This window comes from Salmo salar, chromosome 08 (assembly GCF_965601325.2).
Source record: "Salmo salar chromosome 08, fSalSal1, whole genome shotgun sequence".
Taxonomy (NCBI): domain Eukaryota; kingdom Metazoa; phylum Chordata; class Actinopteri; order Salmoniformes; family Salmonidae; genus Salmo; species Salmo salar.
Window position 1 is genome coordinate 33,942,501 of NC_138298.1, and position 19,482 is coordinate 33,961,982.

The 19,482-nt window shown below is 43.0% G+C and overlaps 1 protein-coding gene across 1 annotated transcript in view; it reads right to left on the reverse strand.

Moving 5' to 3' along the window:
* The window catches only part of LOC106594451 (uncharacterized), a 57,506-nt gene extending 38,322 nt beyond the window's left edge, over positions 1 to 19,184 (reverse strand). Inside the window, exons 1-6 of the mRNA XM_082978609.1 lie at positions 19,084 to 19,184; positions 18,280 to 18,455; positions 12,448 to 12,550; positions 12,270 to 12,315; positions 9,201 to 9,305; positions 480 to 575 (exon numbers count right to left, since the gene is read on the reverse strand). Coding sequence (XP_082834735.1) covers positions 480 to 575; positions 9,201 to 9,305; positions 12,270 to 12,315; positions 12,448 to 12,550; positions 18,280 to 18,455; positions 19,084 to 19,184 — 627 coding nt within the window. The remainder of the gene's footprint in view (positions 1 to 479; positions 576 to 9,200; positions 9,306 to 12,269; positions 12,316 to 12,447; positions 12,551 to 18,279; positions 18,456 to 19,083) is intronic.
* Positions 19,185 to 19,482: the final 298 nt, after the last annotated feature.

The window sequence follows — 19,482 nt, forward strand, 5'->3', positions numbered from 1 at the left end:
AAATTCTTATTTACAATGACGGCCTACCGGGGAACACTGGGTTAACTGCCTTGTTCAGGGGCAGAACAACAGAGTTTTATTTTGTGAGCTCGGGGATTCGATCTAGCAACCTTTCGGTTACTGGCCCAACGCGCCCCAGTATAGTTCCTTAACAAATCAAATCAAATTTTATTGGTCACATACACAAATTTAGGAGATGTTATTTCGGGTGTAGTGAAATGCTTGTGTTCATAGCTCCAACAGTGCCGTGGTATATAACAATTCACAACTATACACACAAATCTAAAAGTAAAATAATGGAATTAAGAAATGTATAAATAAATATTTGGTTGAATATGGTGTCGAAGCAGTGTGGTATCATATAGTAAAATAAAGTTATCTTAACAAGGGTGTTGGGCCTTGGTCTGTCTATTATATTAGTAGTATCATCAGGATTATACTTATAATATGATACTGTAGTATGTGTATGATATAGTTACCTTGACAGTGGTGTTGGGTTCAAACTTGAAGGCCTTGGTCTGTCCGTTCTCCAGATACACCTTTAGAACGTTGGGGAGGAAGAGCAGCGAGTTGCCCTGGAAACCAGAATAATCAGGAAATAAGGGTGTGTTATTATTAGCTAAATACTTTACTGATATCAGATAAATATTAGAGAAGGGGGGGACAAATAAGTGTTTTGAAAGGTAAGCTACCTGAGCTTGTGGTGATGACAGCTCAGCTAACATTAAACACTCTGAATGACTCCCAAATGGCACTCAATAATGGTTCTTCTAAGTTCTTCTAAGTTCTTGGAACAACCTTAGGGTTCTTGGCACTGAAAATTGCCCCCAAAAAGGTTCTTCCAAGAACCCCATAGGAGGTGGGGTTCATCGAGGAACCTCATTAGTTGGTGGGGGTTCTTGCAGGAACCTAACTGCCCAACTGAAACGTTTGGATTTGAATTTGAAAGGACAGCATGTGTAGGAACTTAATTGAACAATGTAAAGATCTCCTCAATTTAAGGTATTGATATTGTTTTATGATGATACCATCTATCTTTTCATATTTGTTTATGTCATTTTAGGATCATAATAAACACTAAAAACTAAAATATTGTGTTACTGTTGTGCGTATTATTATTAATAATAATAGTATTTTGTTGTTGTTGTTGAGGATCCATTAAAAGGGGTTATATGAAGAACCCCTAAAGGACGCTCCAGGAACCTTTACGTTTTAGAGTGGATGTCTGCCTCTCTCTCTGTCTCTCAATTTCTATTTCACATTAAGGGCTTTATTGGCATGGCAAACATATGTTTACATAGCCAAAGCAAGTGCAATAAATAATAAACAACAAAAAATGAACTGTAAACATTACACTTACAAAAGTTCCAGAAGAATAAAGACATGCATCATTTGGTGTTTTACGTTGTACATTTTAGCAGAATTCTGCATGCAGAGTGTCAATATGGTGTTTGTCCCATTTTGTGAATTCTTGTTTGGTGAGCGGACCCCAGAGCTCACAACCATAAAGGGCAAAGGGTTCTATAACTGATTCAAGTATTTTTAGCAAGATCCTTGGTATGTCGAATTTTATGTTCCTTTTGATGGCATAGTAGGCACTTCTTGCCTTGTCTCTCAGATCGTTCACAGCTTTGTAGAAGTTACCTGTGGTGCTGATGTTTAGGCCGAGATTTGTAGAGTTGAAGTCGGAAATGTACATACACTTAGGTTGGAGTCATTAAAACTCGTTTTTCAACCACCCCACAAATTTCTTGTTAAACAAAGTATAGTTTTGGCAAGTGGGTTAGGACATCTACTTTGTGCGCACGACACAAGTCATTTTCCCAACAATTGTTTACAGACAGGTTATTTCACTTCAAATTCACTGTATCACAATTCCAGTGGGTAAGAAGTCAACATACACTAAGTTGACTGTGCCTTTAAACAGCCTGAAAAATTCCAGAAAATTATGTCATGGCTTTAGAAGCTTCTGATTGGCTAATTGAAATCATTTGAGTCAATTGGAGGTGTACCTGTGGGTGTATTTCAAGGCCTACCTTCAAACTCAGTGCCTCTTTGCTTGACATGATGGGAAAATCAAAAGAAATCAGCCAAGACCTAAAAAAAAAAATTGTAGACCTCCACAAGTCTGGTTCATCCTTGGGAGCAATTTCCAAACGCCTCAAGGTACCAAGTTAATGTGTAGCAACAATAGTAAGCAAGTATAAACACCATGGGACCACACAGCCGTCTTACCCTTCAGGAAGGAGACGCGTTCTCTCCTAGAGATGAACGTACTTTGGTGCGAAAAGTGCAAATCAATCCCAGAACAACAGCAAAGGACTTTGTGAAGATGCTGGAGGAAACAGGTACAAAAGTATCTATATCCACAGTAAAACGAGTCCTATATCAACATAATCTGAAAGGCTGCTCAGCAAGGATGAAGCCACTGCTCCAAAACCTCAATAAAAAGCCACACTACGGTTTGAAACTGCACATGGGGACAAAGATCATACTTTTTGGAGAAATGTCCTCTGTTCTGATGAAACAAAAATAGAACTGTTTGGCCATAATGACTATCTTTATGTTTGGAGGAAAAAGGGGGAGGCTTGCAAGCCGAAGAACACCATCCCAACCTTGAATCACGGGGGTGACAGCATCATGTTGTGTGGGTGCTTTGCTGCAGGAAGGACTGATGCACTTCACAAAATAGATGGCATCATGAGGATTGAAAATTATGTGGATATATTGAAGCAACATCTCAAGACATCAGTCAGGAAGTGGGTCTTCCCAATGGACAATGACCCCTTTCATTCTCTCGTTCCGCTCCCTCCCTTCACCCTTCTCTCTCTCTATATATATATACATCCACTCCACCCAACGTTGTGGCAAAATGGCTTAAGGACAAGAAAGTCAAGGTATTGGAGTGACCATCACAAAGTCCTGAGCTCCATCCTATAGAAAATTTGTGGGCAGAGCTGAAAAAGCATGTGCGAGCAAGGAGGCCTACAAACTTGACTCACTTACACCATTACACCAGCTCTGTCGGGAGGAATGGGGCGAAATTCACCCAACTTATTGTGGGAAGCTTGTTGAAGGCTACCCAAAATGTTTGACCCAAGTTAAACAATTTAAAGGCAATGATACCAAATACTAATTGAGTGTATGTAAACTTCTGACCCACTGGGAATGTGATGAAAGAAATTAATGCTGAAATAAATCATTCTCACTACTATTATTCTGACATTTCACATTCTTAAAATAAAGTGGTGATCCTAACTGACTTAAGACAAGGAATTTTTACAAGGATTAAATGTCAGGAATTGTGAAAACTGAGTTTAAATGTGTTTAGCTAAGGTGTATGTAAACTTTCGACTTCAACTGTATAGTTTTTGTGTGATCTGGGGCAACAATGTCTAGATTGAATTTGTATTCGTGGTCCTGGGACCTTTTTGATTTACAGTCAGAGTCCAGGTCTGACAGAATCTGTTCAGAAGATCTAGGTGCTGCTGTAGGCCCTCCTTGGTTGGGGACAGAAGCACCAGATCATCAGAAAACAGTAGACATTTGACTTCAGATTCTAGTAGGGTGAGGCCGGGTGCTGCAGACCCCTTGCCAATTCATTGATATATATGTTGAAGAGAGTGGGGCTTAAGCTGCATCCCTGTCTCACCCCCTGGCCCTGTGGAAAGAAATGTGTGTTTTTTCCAATTTTAACCGCACACTTGTTGTTTGTGTACATGGATTTTATAATATTGTATGTTTCTCCCCCCACACAACTTTCCATCAATTTGTATAGCAGGCCTTCGTGCCAAATCAAAAGCTTTTTTGAAATCAACAAAGCATGAGAAGACTTTGCCTTTGTTTTGTTTGTTTGTCCCACTGTAGCTCAGTTGGTATAGCATGGCACTTGCAACGCCAGGGTTGTGGGTTTGATTCTCACGAGGGGCCAGTATGTAAAAATGTATGCACTCTACTGTAAGTCGCTCTGGATAAAAAAGTCTGCTAAATGACTAAAATGTGAAAAAAACATTTTTGTCAATTAAGGTCTGCAGGGTGAATATGTGGTCTGTTATTTGGTAATTTGGTAAAAAGCAAATTTGACGTTTGCTCAGTACATTGTTTTTGCAGAGGAAATGTACGCGTCTGATGTTAATCATAATGCAGAGGATTTTCCCAAGGTTTCTGTTGACGCATATCCCACTGTCTCTCTCTCTCTCTTTCTCTCTCTCTCTGTCTATCTGTCTCTGTCTCTCTCAATTCAATGTAAGTGATTTATTGGCATGGGAAACGTACAGCTGAAGTCGGAAGTTTACATACACCTTAGCCAAATACATTTAAACTCAGTTTTTCACAATTCCTGACATTTAATCCTAGTAAAAATTCCCTGTTCTAGGCCAGTTAGGATCAACACTTTATTTTAAGAATGTGAAATGTCAGAATAATAGCAGAGAGAATTATTTATTTCAGCTTTTATTTCTTTCATCACATTCCCAGTGGGTCAGAAGTTTACATACACTCAATTTGTATTTGGTAGCATTACCTTTAACCTGTTGGGGCTAGGGGGCAGTATTTTCACGGCTGGATAAAAAAAACGTACCCGATTTAATCTGGTTACTAATCCTACCCAGTAACTAGAATATGCATATACTTATTATATATGGATAGAAAACACCCTAAAGTTTCTAAAACTGTTTGAATGGTGTCTGTGAGTATAACAGAACTCATTTGGCAGGCAAAACCCTGAGACATTTTCTGACAGGAAGTGGATACCTGATGTGTTGAATTACCTTTAAGCCTATGCCATTGAAACACACAGGGGTTGATTAATGTTTTGGCACTTCCTATTGCTTCCACTAGATGTCACCAGCCTTTACAAAGTGTTTTGAGTCTTTTACTGTGAGATCTGACCGAACAAGAGCCATGGAACGGTGATGGCCGATTAGACTCTGGCGCGCAAGTTGATGTTGGGTACCCTCGTTCCAATACGTTATAAAAGAGAATGCATTCGTCCACCTTGAATATTATTCATGTTCTGGTTAAAAAAAGGCACTAATGATTCATGCTATACAACGTTTGACATGTTTGAACGAACGTAAATATATTTTTTCCCCTCGTTCATGACGAGAAGTCCGGCTGGCTTAGATCATGTGCTAACAACACGGAGCTTTTTGGATATAAATGATGAGCTTTTTTGAACAAAACTACATTCGTTATGGACCTGGGATTCCTGGAAGTGACATCTGATGAAGAGAATCAAAGGTAATGGATTATTTACATAGTATTTTCGATTTTAGATCTCTCCAACATGGCCGTTTCTCTGTATAGCAAAGCGTATTTTTCTGGGCGCAGTGCTCAGATTATTGCAAAGTGTGATTTCCCAGTAAGGTTATTTTTAAATCTGGCAAGTTGATTGCGTTCAAGAGATGTAAATCTATAATTCTTTAAATGACAATATAATATTTTACCAATGTTTTCTAATTTTAATTATTTAATTTGTGGTGCTGACTTGACTGCCGGTTATTGGAGGGAAACAATTTCCTGAACATCAACGCCATAGTAAACCGCTGTTTTTGGATATAAATATGAACTTGATAGAACTAAAAATGCATGTATTGTCTAACATAATGTCATAGGAGTGTCATCTGATGCAGATTGTCAAAGGTTAGTGCATCATTTTAGCTGGTTTTATGGTTTTGGTGACGCCTGTCTTTGAATTGACAAAACATTACACACAGCTATTGTCAATGTACTCTCCTAACATAATCTAACTTTATGCATTCACCGTAAAACCTTTTTGAAATCGGACAACGTGGTTAGATTAAGGAGATGTTTATCTTTCAAAGGGTGTAAGATAGTTGTATGTTTGAAAAATTGAATTTTGACATTTATTTGGTTTCAAATTTGCCGCTCTTGAAATGCACCTGCTGTTGATAGGGTGCACCACGGGTGGCACGCTAGCGTCCCACATAGCCCCAAGAAGTTAAATTGTTTAACTTGGGCCAAACGTTTCGGGTAGCCTTCCACAACAAGTTGGGTGAATGTTGGCCCATTCCTCCTGACAGAGCTGGTGTAACTGAGTCAGGTGTGTAGGCCTCCTTGCTCCCACAAGATTTTTCAGTTCTGCCCACACATTTTCAATAGGATTGAGGTCAGGGTTTGTAATGGCCACTCCAATACCTTGACTTTGATGTCCTTAAGCCATTTGCCACAACTTTGGAAGCATACTTGGGGTCATTGTCCATTTGGAAGACCCATTTGCGACCAAGCTTTAACTTCCTGACTGATGTCTTGAGATGTTGCTTCAATATATCCACATAATTTTCAATCCTCATGATGCCATCTATTTTGTGAAGCGCACCAGTCCCACCTACAGCAAAGCACCCTCACAACATGATACTGCCACCCCTGTGCTTCAAGGTTGGGATGGTGATCTTCGGCTTGCAAGCCTCCTCCTGTTTCCTCCAAACATAATGATTGTCGTTATGGCCAAACAGTTACATTTTTGTTTCATCAGACCAGAGGACATTTTTCGAAGAAGTATGATCTTTGTCCCCATGTGCAGTTTCAAACCGTAGTCTGGCTTTTTTATGGAGGTTTTGGAGCACTGGCTTCTTCCTCGCTGAGTGGCCTTTCAGGTTATTTTGATATAGGACTCGTTTTACTGTGGATATAGATACTTTTGTACCTGTTTCCTCCAGCATCTTCACAAGGTCCTTTGCACTGAGTTTCAAGGTAGGCCTTGAAATACACCCACAGGTACACCTCCAATTGACTCAAATTATGTCAATTAGCCTATGAGAAGCTTCTAAAGCCATGACATAATTTTCTGGAATTTTCCAAGCTGTTTAAAGGCACAGTAAACTTAGTGTATGTTGACTTCTTACCCACTGGAATTGTGATACAGTGAATTATAAGTGAAATAATCTGTCTGTAAACAATTATTGGAAAAATTGCTTGTGTCATGCACAAGGTAGATGTCCTAACCGACTTGCCAAAACTATAGTTTGTTAACAAGAAATTTGTGGAGTGGTTGAAAAACCAGTTTTAATGACTCCAACCTAAGTGTATGTAAACTTCCGACTTCAACTGTATGTTAACATTGCCTAAGCAAGTGAAATAGATAATAAACAAAAGTGAAATTAACAACTAAAAATTAACAGTAAACATTAAACTTACACAATTCCAAAAGAATAAAGACATTTCAAATGTCATATTGTCTATAAACAATGTTGTAATGATGTGCAAACAGTCAAATAGTTAAAAATAAATAAACATAAATATAGGTTCTCTTTCTCTCTCTCTCTATATATATATATATATATATCTGTCTTTCTCCATCTGTCTCTCTCTCTATATATATATATATGCCTCTCTGTCTTTCTCCATCTGTCTCTCTGTCTATTATACTGTGTTTTTCATGTTCCTCCTCTCACCCCCTTTCTCCTCTTCCTCCCCCCTTTCAATACATTATTCTTCTGTAATCACAGCTGTTCTGAAGGGAATCAGACTGGCATTGATCCAACCACTCAATCTCTTCCTGTTGTTCTCTCTCTCTCGCTTTCTCTCTCTCTCTCTCTCTCTCTCTCTCCTCTCTCTCTCTCTCTCTCTCTCTCTCTCTCTCTCTCTCTCTCTCTCTCTCTCTCTCTCTCTCTCTCTCTCTCTCTCTCTCTCTCTCTCTCTCTCTCTCTCTCTCTCTCTCTCTCTCTCTCTCCCCCTCCACCCTTCTCTCTTTCTCTCTCTCTCTCCCCCTCCACCCTTCTCTCTCCGCTCCCCTCTAATCGTTAATAGTGTGTTTACACTGAGTATACAGAACATGAACAACTCCTTCCTAACATTGAGTTGCACCCTCCCTTTGCCCTCAAAACAGCCTCAATTTATCAGGTTATGGACTCTACGATGTGTTAATAGCGTTCCACAGGGAGGCTGGCCCATGTTGACTCCAATGCTTTCCACAGTTGTTTCAAGTTGGATGGATGTCCTTTGGGTGATGAACCATTCTTAATACACACGAGAAACTGTTGAGTGTGAAAAACCCAGCAGCGTTGCAGTTCTTGACACAAACTGGTGTTCCTGGCACCTACTACTAAACCCCGTTCAAAGGCACTTAAATCTGTTGTCTGGCCCATTCACCCTTTGAATGGTACACACACAATCCATGTTTCAATGGTCTCAAGGCTTGAAAATTATTCTCACCTGTCTCCTCCCGTCATCTACACTGATTGAAGTGGATTTAACAGGTGACATCAACAAGGGATCCTATCTTTCACCTGGATTCACCTGGTCAGTCTATCTCATGGAAAGAGCAAGTTTTCCTAATGTTTTGTACACTCAGCGTATTCTTCTGTAATCAGGGAATCATCCAGCCCTCGATACGACCACTCTGTCTCAGGTTGAGTCCCAAATGGAACCCTATATCCTATATGCCAAAGTTCTGGTCAACAGTAGTACACTATATAGGGAATAGGGCTCTGGTCAACAGTAGTACACTATATAGGGAATAGGGCTCTGGTCAACAGTAGTGCACTATATAGGGAATAGGGCACTGGTCAACAGTAGTGCACTATATTGGGAATAGGGCTCTGGTCAACAGTAGTGCACTATATAGGGAATAGGGCTCTGGTCAACAGTAGTGCACTATATAGGGAATAGGGCTCTGGTCAACAGTAGTGCACTATATAGGGAATAGGGCTCTGGTCAACAGTAGTGCACTATATTGGGAATAGGGCTCTGGTCAACAGTAGTGCACTATATAGGGAATAGGGCTCTGGTCAACAGTAGTGCACTATTTAGGGACTTGAGATGCAGCCTCTGTCTCTGATCACTAGCGGAAGCTTGTGGTCCACCCCCCCGCCCCCCCTTATCTCAACCGTTCCTTTCTGTATGGAGTCCTCCAGGGAGAACCTTCCTCCTCACGTGTATTTACAGGAAAGGGACAGGACATCTAAATCACCGTGAACTGGGTTTCCAAGCCAAGCAGTGAGGATAGGGAGGAATATAGGGTTGTTACATGGCTGAGAGATAAACCACTTGTGACTAGCTACATACAGCAGTCATGTAAGCTCCATAAAGCATTTACAGACATGTCCATCTGGTGCTTTAAAAGTCACTACATAGAGTAGATTATACATGAATCCTGGACAGATATGACACAACAGCTTCATAAAGGGCTTATAACACGTCATGCATTGACAATAGGGTGTCATAAGAGTCTGACGTACCTGAGAGTGACTGTTGACTTCAACCTCCTCAGCAAAGCGAACTTTGACTGGGTTGGACCGGAGTTTAGCTCTCTTCTCTGGGGTGATGAAGGAAGACTTGGGTCCCTGAGAAACCACAGGAGGAGAAATTAGGACTTGAGTCCCTGAGAAACCACAGGAGGAGAAATTAGGACTTGGGTCCCTGAGAAACCACAGTAGGAGAAATTAGACAGAGTTTCCAAAAGGCACAAGGGTACAGACTGCAGAGCCTGTGGTTTACCTGTAATGCTCCCAGCATAGACAAATAACATACTCCTCTCCCTACCTGGGTTCACACCCCTTCTCCTTCCTTCATGTTGTGTCTGCCTCCTTCCTGTATCTCCATCTGTTTCTATACCTATCTAAATCAAGTGTCAGTAAACCCTAAAAAATCTAGATCTGAAAACTAACAGGTAGTGGATATACAACAGAACCTCAGAGACACTAATCTGACTGATCAACCCAACAGGCTGATAAACAACAGAACCTCAGAGACACTAATCTGACTGATCAACCCAACAGGCTGATATACAACAGAACCTCAGAGACACTAATCTGACTGATCAACCCAACAGGCTGATATACAACAGAACCTCAGAGACACTAATCTGACTGATCAACCCAACAGGCTGATATACAACAGAACCTCAGAGACACTAATCTGACTGATCAACCCAACAGGCTGATATACAACAGAACCTCAGAGACACTAATCTGACTGATCAACCCAACAGGCTGATATACAACAGAACCTCAGAGACACTAATCTGACTGATCAACCCAACAGGCTGATATACAACAGAACCTCAGAGACACTAATCTGACTGATCAACCCAACAGGCTGATATACAACAGAACCTCAGAGACACTAATCTGACTGATCAACCCAACAGGCTGATATACAACAGAACCTCAGAGACACTAATCTGACTGATCAACCCAACAGGCTGATATACAACAGAACCTCAGAGACACTAATCTGACTGATCAACCCAACAGGCTGATAAACAACAGAACCTCAGAGACACTAATCTGACTGATCAACCCAACAGGCTGATAAACAACAGAACCTCAGAGACACTAATCTGACTGATCAACCCAACAGGCTGATATACAACAGAACCTCAGAGACACTAATCTGACTGATCAACCCAACAGGCTGATATACAACAGAACCTCAGAGACACTAATCTGACTGATCAACCCAACAGGCTGATAAACAACAGAACCTCAGAGACACTAATCTGACTGATCAACCCAACAGGCTGATATACAACAGAACCTCAGAGACACTAATCTGACTGATCAACCCAACAGGCTGATAAACAACAGAACCTCAGAGACACTAATCTGACTGATCAACCCAACAGGCTGATATACAACAGAACCTCAGAGACACTAATCTGACTGATCAACCCAACAGGCTGATATACAACAGAACCTCAGAGACACTAATCTGACTGATCAACCCAACAGGCTGATATACAACAGAACCTCAGAGACACTAATCTGACTGATCAACCCAACAGGCTGATATACAACAGAACCTCAGAGACACTAATCTGACTGATCAACCCAACAGGCTGATATACAACAGAACCTCAGAGACACTAATCTGACTGATCAACCCAACAGGCTGATATACAACAGAACCTCAGAGACACTAATCTGACTGATCAACCCAACAGGCTGATATACAACAGAACCTCAGAGACACTAATCTGACTGATCAACCCAACAGGCTGATAAACAACAGAACCTCAGAGACACTAATCTGACTGATCAACCCAACAGGCTGATATACAACAGAACCTCAGAGACACTAATCTGACTGATCAACCCAACAGGCTGATAAACAACAGAACCTCAGAGACACTAATCTGACTGATCAACCCAACAGGCTGATAAACAACAGAACCTCAGAGACACTAATCTGACTGATCAACCCAACAGGCTGATAAACAACAGAACCTCAGAGACACTAATCTCAGACAAACCTAAATGTTACTTTCATGTAAACTGAAAACTTAATCACTAATATTGTTACTGTTGTGGTTATGAAGTGGTTTCTCCACTGTAGATAACGCCAACCACTGCAACACATCCAGGGAGTGTTCCTAATGGATACAACTGTGTGGGGGTTGTTGAAAAGAGTCAGTGTTCCTAATGGATACAACTGTGTGGGGGTTGTTGAAAAGAGTCAGTGTTCCTAATGGGTAAAACTGTGTGGGGGTTGTTGAAAAGAGTCAGTGTTCCTAATGGATACAACTGTGTGGGGGTTGTTGAAAAGAGTCAGTGTTCCTGATGGATACAACTGTGTGGGGGTTGTTGAAAAGAGTCAGTGTTCCTGATGGATACAACTGTGTGGGGGTTGTTGAAAAGAGTCAGTGTTCCTGATGGATACAACTGTGTGGGGGTTGTTGAAAAGAGTCAGTGTTCCTGATGGATAAAACTGTGTAGGGGTTGTTGAAAAGAGTCAGTGTTCCTGATGGATACAACTGTGTGGGGGTTGTTGAAAAGAGTCAGTGTTCCTAATGGATACAACTGTGTGGGGGTTGTTGAAAAGAGTCAGTGTTCCTGATGGATACAACTGTGTGGGGGTTGTTGAAAAGAGTCAGTGTTCCTGATGGATACAACTGTGTGGGGGTTGTTGAAAAGAGTCAGTGTTCCTGATGGATACAACTGTGTGGGGGTTGTTGAAAAGAGTCAGTGTTCCTGATGGATAAAACTGTGTAGGGGTTGTTGAAAAGAGTCAGTGTTCCTGATGGATACAACTGTGTGGGGGTTGTTGAAAAGAGTCAGTGTTCCTGATGGATAAAGTGTGTTGTTAAAAATATCTGTAGTTGCCCATTCATCAACACGCAAGCAAGCAGACACACACACACACACGTCAAGGCCACACTACTAGGTCATAATAAAGGTTGTGACAACACTCTGCTGCCTGTGGGGAACCATGATGGAGCACCTGGGGGTGTGTGTGGTTTCTCTGTTGGTGAAGAGAGCAACTGCTAACTGAAGGAAGAATACAACATGGAAAACATAGTGACTCACCGCTGAGTTTCTGAGGACCGTTATCATCACAGAGTACTGACACTCCCTAGGGGGAGGGAGAGGAAGAGAGAGAGAGGAAGAGAGAGAGAGGGGGTCAATATGAGGAATAAATGCTGTTGTGTTTGTGAGTGTGTATGCATGGATGTGTGTGTGTGTTTGTGCGTGTGTGTTATTGTACCTGATGAGGTCAGCCGCTTGCTCTGGGGTCAGGTCGTCGACGGCCACATTGTTGATCTTTACGACCTGGTCGCCAGGGACTAGCCTTCCATCAGCCGGCCCCGCTACCCACACACACAAACATACACACAGATTCCTCTTCCTCATCATCTTGATCAACAGGGTATATAACAGATCATTGCTGATAAAGGCTTCCAAAGATCTATTTATTTCCAAAACACCAAGAGACCTCTCTGTCTCTCTGTCTCTCTCTCTCTCTGTCTCTCTCTTGCTCTCTCTCACTCTCTCACTCTCTCACTCTCTCACTCTCTCACTCTCTCCTCTCTCTCTCTCTCTCTCTCTCTCTCTCTTCTCTCTCTCTCTCTCTCTCTCTCTCTCTCTCTCTCTCTCTCTCTCTCTCTCTCTCTCTCCTCTCTCTCTCTCACTCATACTCTCACCCTCACTCTCACTCTCTCTGTCTCTCTCTCTCGATCTCTCAGGGTTTATGAGTCAACAGGAGAGAGGGCAGAGCAACAGGGACAGAGAGACAGAGACAGATGGTGGTATTACTGAGATCAGTGCCAGAGAGCCCAGACTCAGGGGGCCACTCACACCCCGGCCGTTACTATCTGTAGTATGTGTGTGTCCATCTGATGTGGTGCAGATAAACAGCAAACGTGGTTTCAAAAAACAAATAAAGCAACACCTCATGGCACAACGCCTCTCCCCAATGTGACCTACTGGTTGTGTGTATGTACTGACATGTGACCTACTGGTTGTGTGTATGTACTGACGTGTGTGTAACTGATAGATGCACACACACTACATGCTAATGTTATTCAATGTATGTAAATTGTAAAGTCTTTTGTCTGTAATTTCTTTCACATTATGTGTCGGAACCCAGTAAGACTAGCTGTCCCCAGTAAGACTAGCTGTCCCCAATTAGACTAGCTGTACCCAGTTAGACTAGCTGTCCCCAGTAAGACTAGCTGTCCCCAGTTAGACTAGCTGTCCCCAGTTAGACTAGCTGTCCCCAGTAAGACTAGCTGTCCCCAGTTAGACTAGCTGTACCCAGTTAGACTAGCTGTACCCAGTTAGACTAGCTGTCCCCAGTAAGACTAGCTGTCTCCAGTTAGACTAGCTGTCCCCAGTTAGACTAGCTGTCCCCAGTAAGACTAGCTGTCCCTAGTAAGACTAGCTGTCCCCAGTAAGACTAGCTGTCCCCAGTTAGACTAGCTGTCCCCAGTTAGACTAGCTGTCCCCAGTAAGACTAGCTGTCCCCAGTAAGACTAGCTGTCCCCAGTAAGACTAGCTGTCCCCAGTTAGACTAGCTGTCCCCAGTTAGACTAGCTGTCCCCAGTTAGACTGGCTGTCCCCAGTTAGACTAGCTGTCATCATTGGAGTGGGCTAATGGGGATCCTAATAAACTCAAATACTGTCCATTATCTGACTGATATTTTTCTCTGTTGGGCATATGATTGGCCAATATGATGTATCTAATGTCTGATATGGCTATTGTTCACAATTGCAACTATATACAGTAGGTCTGTGAGGGTAGTCTATATACAGTAGGTCTGTGTGGGTAGTCTACATACAGTTGGTCTGTGGGGGTAATCTATTTACAGTAGGCCTGTTTGGCCCTGTCCGGGAGTATCGTCGGATGGGGCCACAGTGTCTCCCGACCCCTCCTGTCTCAGCCTCCAGTATTTATGCTGCAGTAGTTTATGTGTCGAGGGGCTAGGGTCAGTCAGAATTTAAGTATGCTCTCTCTAATTCTCTCTCTCTCTTTCTCTCTCTTTCCCGCTTTCTTTCTCTCTTTCTCTCTCTTGGAGGACCTGAGCCCTAGGACCATGCCTCAGGACTACCTGGCATGATGACTCCTTGCTGTCCCCAGTCCACCTGGCCGTTCTGCTGCTCCAGTTTCAACTGTTCTGCCTGCGGCTATGGAACCCTGACCTGTTCACCGGACGTGCTACCTGTCCCAGACCTGCAGTTTTCAACTCTCTAGAGACAGCAGGAGCGGTAGAGATACTCTGAATGATCGGCTATGAAAAGCCAACTGATATTTACTCCTGAGGTGCTGACCTGTTGCATCCTCGACAAACACTGTGATTATTATTATTTGACCCTGCTGGTCATCTATGAACATTTGAACATCTTGGCCATGTTCTGTTATAATCTCCACCTGGCACAGCCAGAAGAGGACTGGCCACCCCTCAGAGCCTGGTTCCTCTCTAGGTTTCTTCCTAGGTTCTGGGCTTTCAAGGGAGTTTTTCCTAGCCACCGTGCTACTACTCCTGCATTGCTTGCTGTTTGGGGTTTTAGGCTGGGTTTCTGTACTGCACTTTGTGACATCAGCTGATGTAAGAAGGGCTTTATAAATACATTTGATTTGAGGGTAGTCTATATACAGTAGGTCTGTAAGGGTAATCTATTTACAGTAGATATCTGAGGGTAGTCTATATACAGTAGGTCTGTGAGGGTAATCTATATACAGTAGGTTTGTGAGGGTAGTCTATATACAGTAGGTCTGTGAGGATGGTCTATATACAGTAGGTCTGTGAGGGTAGTCTATATACAGTAGGTCTGTGAGGTTAGTCTATATACAGTAGGTCTGTAAGGGTAGTCTATATAAGGTAGGTCTGTCAGGGTAGTCTATATACATCCATACACACAGGGCCCTACTGTAGGTACTATTTGCATATGACGATAAACCCTTTGTTGTCCTATTGATCTCCCATTAACCGTTCCTCTCATTACTGTAACCACCACCACACACACACCAGCGATACTTCCACTAGCTCAGCAACATTCCCCCTCCTCTCACTGCGTCCCAAATGGCACCCTATTCTCTATAGGGCACTACTAGGACTCTGGTCAAAAGTAGTACACTATATAGGGAATTGGGTGCCATTAACGACTCACCCTCAGTCTCCACCTGGGCTTAACAACACAAACCCTAATGGAGCCTATGGAACAACACAAAACCCCTCAACCCTTTTCTGTACAGCCTGTCAATGAAAATCAATCTCAATGACATCACAATCGGATTCTACAATTTGATCATAGATGTGGTAAAGGAGTCAATGGAACGTTCCATTGACCAGAATGCAGACGTTCCATTGACCAGAATGCAGACGTTCCATTGCCCAGAATGCAGACGTTCCATTGCCCAGAATGCAGACGTTCCATTGCCCAGAATGCAGACGTTCCATTGCCCAGAATGCAGACGTTCCATTGACCAGAATGCAGACGTTCCATTGACCAGAATGCAGAAGTTCCATTGCCCAGAATGCAGACGTTCCATTGACCAGAATGCAGATGTTCCATTGACCAGAATGCAGACGTTCCATTGACCAGAATGCAGACGTTCCATTGACCAGAATGCAAACGTTCCATTGACCAGAATGCAGATGTTCCTCCCTCTTCTCTTACCCATCATTCCTAGTTTCTCCTGGCATCTTTCAGTCTTTCCTCCTCTGTGGACCCCCTCCCTCCATCAAATCCCTCCCTCGACACACTCATGCACACCAGCCCCTCAAACACAGCCCCCAGTGAGAGATGGATAGGGGGATGAGAGAAAGGAGAAGGAAGAAGAGGAGTGTCCCAGGTTTTTGGAGAGGTACATGGGGTCTGAGATGATACATGATCTCCTTAAGGCCCAATGGTCCACCTCCTCCTCCAGGGTAAAGAAGGGACACTCAGACCCCACCTTACCCAGGCTCGGGGGCACCACCCTAGGCCTTGATGCTGCCATCACCCCCCTGACCCTCCAGGCCCTACAGAGCCAACTGTGCCTCTCCTGGAGGAGAGAGCTGGATGGAACCACCACCAAAGAGGCTGAGGGGACTCAGGACGGAGCAGAGTGTCTGAACAAGCCAGAGAGGCTGGACAAGCCCAGAACGGAGCATCGCAACTGGAGTTTAGATAATGATGGTGAGGGTGATGAGGACCAGGGTGAAAACCAGGGTGAGAACCAGGAGGGGGGTCTGGCTCTGAGGGTGATCCGAGCGTGAGTCAGGCTCTGGGGTGGATCAGGGAGGCGGAGGGGTACCTCATCCACCCAGACTATGATGCTCTGGAGGATGTAGTTGGATCCTGTACCTAATGGAGTAATAACTAGCAAGACTGCCAGGATCTCAGTTTTGCAAAGGGTGATTGGTCAAAAGACTGCCACGTGAATTCAACAGCATAACTAATTGGTCTGATTTCTGCCACCCAACCAACCAAATTATTAAATCAAATCTTCAAGTGACTCTGAAACCATATGTTGTTTTCTTTCCCTTGCTGTTTTTCTCATCAGATGTTGATTGTTAACCTGTTATGGCTAGGGGGCAAACTCATGACAATGTAGTCCTATGTCAGGGTTATGATAGCTCTATGTCATGTTTGTCCTGTTGAGGGTAGTGGGCAGTATTTGCACGGCCGGATAAAAAAACGTACCCGATTTAATCTGGTTATTACTACTGCCCAGAAATATGCATATAATTATTGTCTTTGGATAGAAAACACCCTAAAGTTTCTGAAACTGTTTGAATGGTGTCTGTGAGTATAACAGAACTCATATGGCAGGCAAAAACCTGAGAAGATTCTGTACAGGAAGTGCCCTCTCTGACCATTCCTTGGGCTTCTTGACTCTCTTTATTGAAAATTTTGGATCTTTGCTGTAACGTGACACTTCCTACGGCTCCCATAGGCTCTCAGAAGGCGGAAAAAAAGCTGGATCATGTCTTTGCAGCCCCTGGCTGAAAAACATTAGCGCCTTTGGTAAGTGGTCTATCAGAGGACAATGAGACTGAGGCGTGTGCACGAGGCGACCCCATGTTTTTATTTTCTCTCTCTTTGTACTAAAACAGGGTTTCCCGGTCTGAATATTATCGCTTTTTTATGAGAAAAATGGCATAAAAATTGATTTTAAACAGCGGTTGACATGCTTCGAAGTACGGTAATGGAATATTTAGAATTTTTTTGTCACGAAACGCGTCGGGCGCGTCACCCTTCTTTACACTTCGGATAGTGTCTTGAACGCACGAACAAAACAGAGGATATTTGAACATAACTATGGATTATTTTGAACCAAACCAACATTTGTTATTGAAGTAGAAGTCCTGGGAGTGCATTCTGATGAAGAACAGCAAAGGTAATCAAATATTTCTTATAGTAAATCTGACTTTGGTGAGGGCTAAACTTGGTGGGTGTCTAAATAGCTAGCCCCTAATGGCTGGGCTATCTACTCAGAATATTGCAAAATGTGCTTTCACCGAAAAGCTATTTTAAAATCGGACATAGCGAGTGCATAAAGGAGTTCTGTATCTATAATTCTTAATATAATTGTTATGTTTTTTGTGAACGTTTATCGTGAGTAATTTAGTCAATTCACCGGAAGTTTGCGGGGGGTATGCTAGTTCTGAACGTCACATGCTAATGTAAAAAGCTGTTTTTTGATATAAATATGAACTTAATTGAACAAAACATGCATGTATTGTATAACATAATGTCCTAGGATTGTCATCTGATGAAGGTCATCAAAGGTTAGTGCTGCATTTAGCTGTGGTTTGGTTTTATGTGACATTATATGCTAGCTTGAAAAATGGGTGTCTGATTATTTCTGGCTGGGTACTCTGCTGACATAATCTAATGTTTTGCTTTCGTTGTAAAGCCTTTTTGAAATCGGACAGTGTGGTTAGATTAACGAGAGTCTTGTCTTTAAAATGGTGTAAAATAGTCATATGTTTGAGAAATTGAAGTAATAGCATTTCTAAGGTATTTGAATAACGCGCCACGGGATTCCACTGGCTGTTATGTAGGTGGGACGATTTTGTCCCACCAACCCTAGAAAGGTTATGTAGCCTACCTGGGGTGACGTCCTGCACCAGTATGGGTGTCTGAGGTGTCAGGGTGAGTCCATGAGTGTTGAGGAGGGGGTCTCGTAGGATCTGGACGGTCAGTCTAACCGGGTAGTTGTTCTTCTGGTCCTGACTGCTAGACTCTCCCCCCGCAGCTGCCTTCCCATCTACCAGGATACGCTCTCTGATTGGGGTAGAGACCAGGTATTAGCCAGAATCAGAGGACAAGGTAGCAGACAATCAGAATCAGGGAACCATACAAATGGAGATGTCATCCAATCAAAGGGGAGGACAACAGAAGGCAAGGTATCAGCCAATCAAAACAAACAAGGAAACACTTCATCATAATAGTCTGCTACAGATGATGTCGAATATTGCCTTGAATAACCAGGCCTAACCCAAACAAAACCATTTAGACAAACCCATTACTAGCCCCCAGGCTAACCTAGACAAAACCATTACTAGCCCCCAGGCTAACCCAAACAAAACCATTTAGACAAACCCATTACTAGCCCCCAGGCTAACCTAGACAAAACCATTACTAGCCCCCAGGCTAACCCAAACAAAACCATTTAGACAAACCCATTACTAGCCCCCAGGCTAACCTAGACAAAACCATTACTAGCCCCCAGGCTAACCTAGACAAAACCATTACTAGCCCCCAGGCTAACCTAGACAAAACCATTACTACCCCCCAGATCTAACCCAGACAAACCCATTACTAGCTCCCTGGCTAACCCAGTCAAACCCAAACTAGTCGGGCATAATGCCAAAGCTAACCCTGTTACGTGGCCGGCCTGGTTAGTACTAACCTGCTGCTGGAATCCCTGGAGCGTCGTAGCCATCGCCCCACCACCTGCTCCACCCGACTGGTCCTGCGGGACGGGGAGCGGCTTCTGTCCCGCTCCTCCATTTAACTACAGACAGGGGTTAAAGGTCAGAGGCCAAGGATGAGAGCAGGGGTTCAAATATAGATTAACATTGTGACTATTGTTCCATTGCCTGTATTAGAGGTATGCACGTAGACATGTCATAACTTTCAATGAGCAACATTTCCTATATGACCTAGGGATGTATGATTGGGAGGGTGTGTCTTCTATCTCTGATTCAGATCTTTAAATGTTTTACCTCTCAGTTTAACTCTGTTGCAGATCAGCATGCCCCACATAAAAAACCAAGGGTTAAAGACAGCTCTAATCCATGGTTCACGC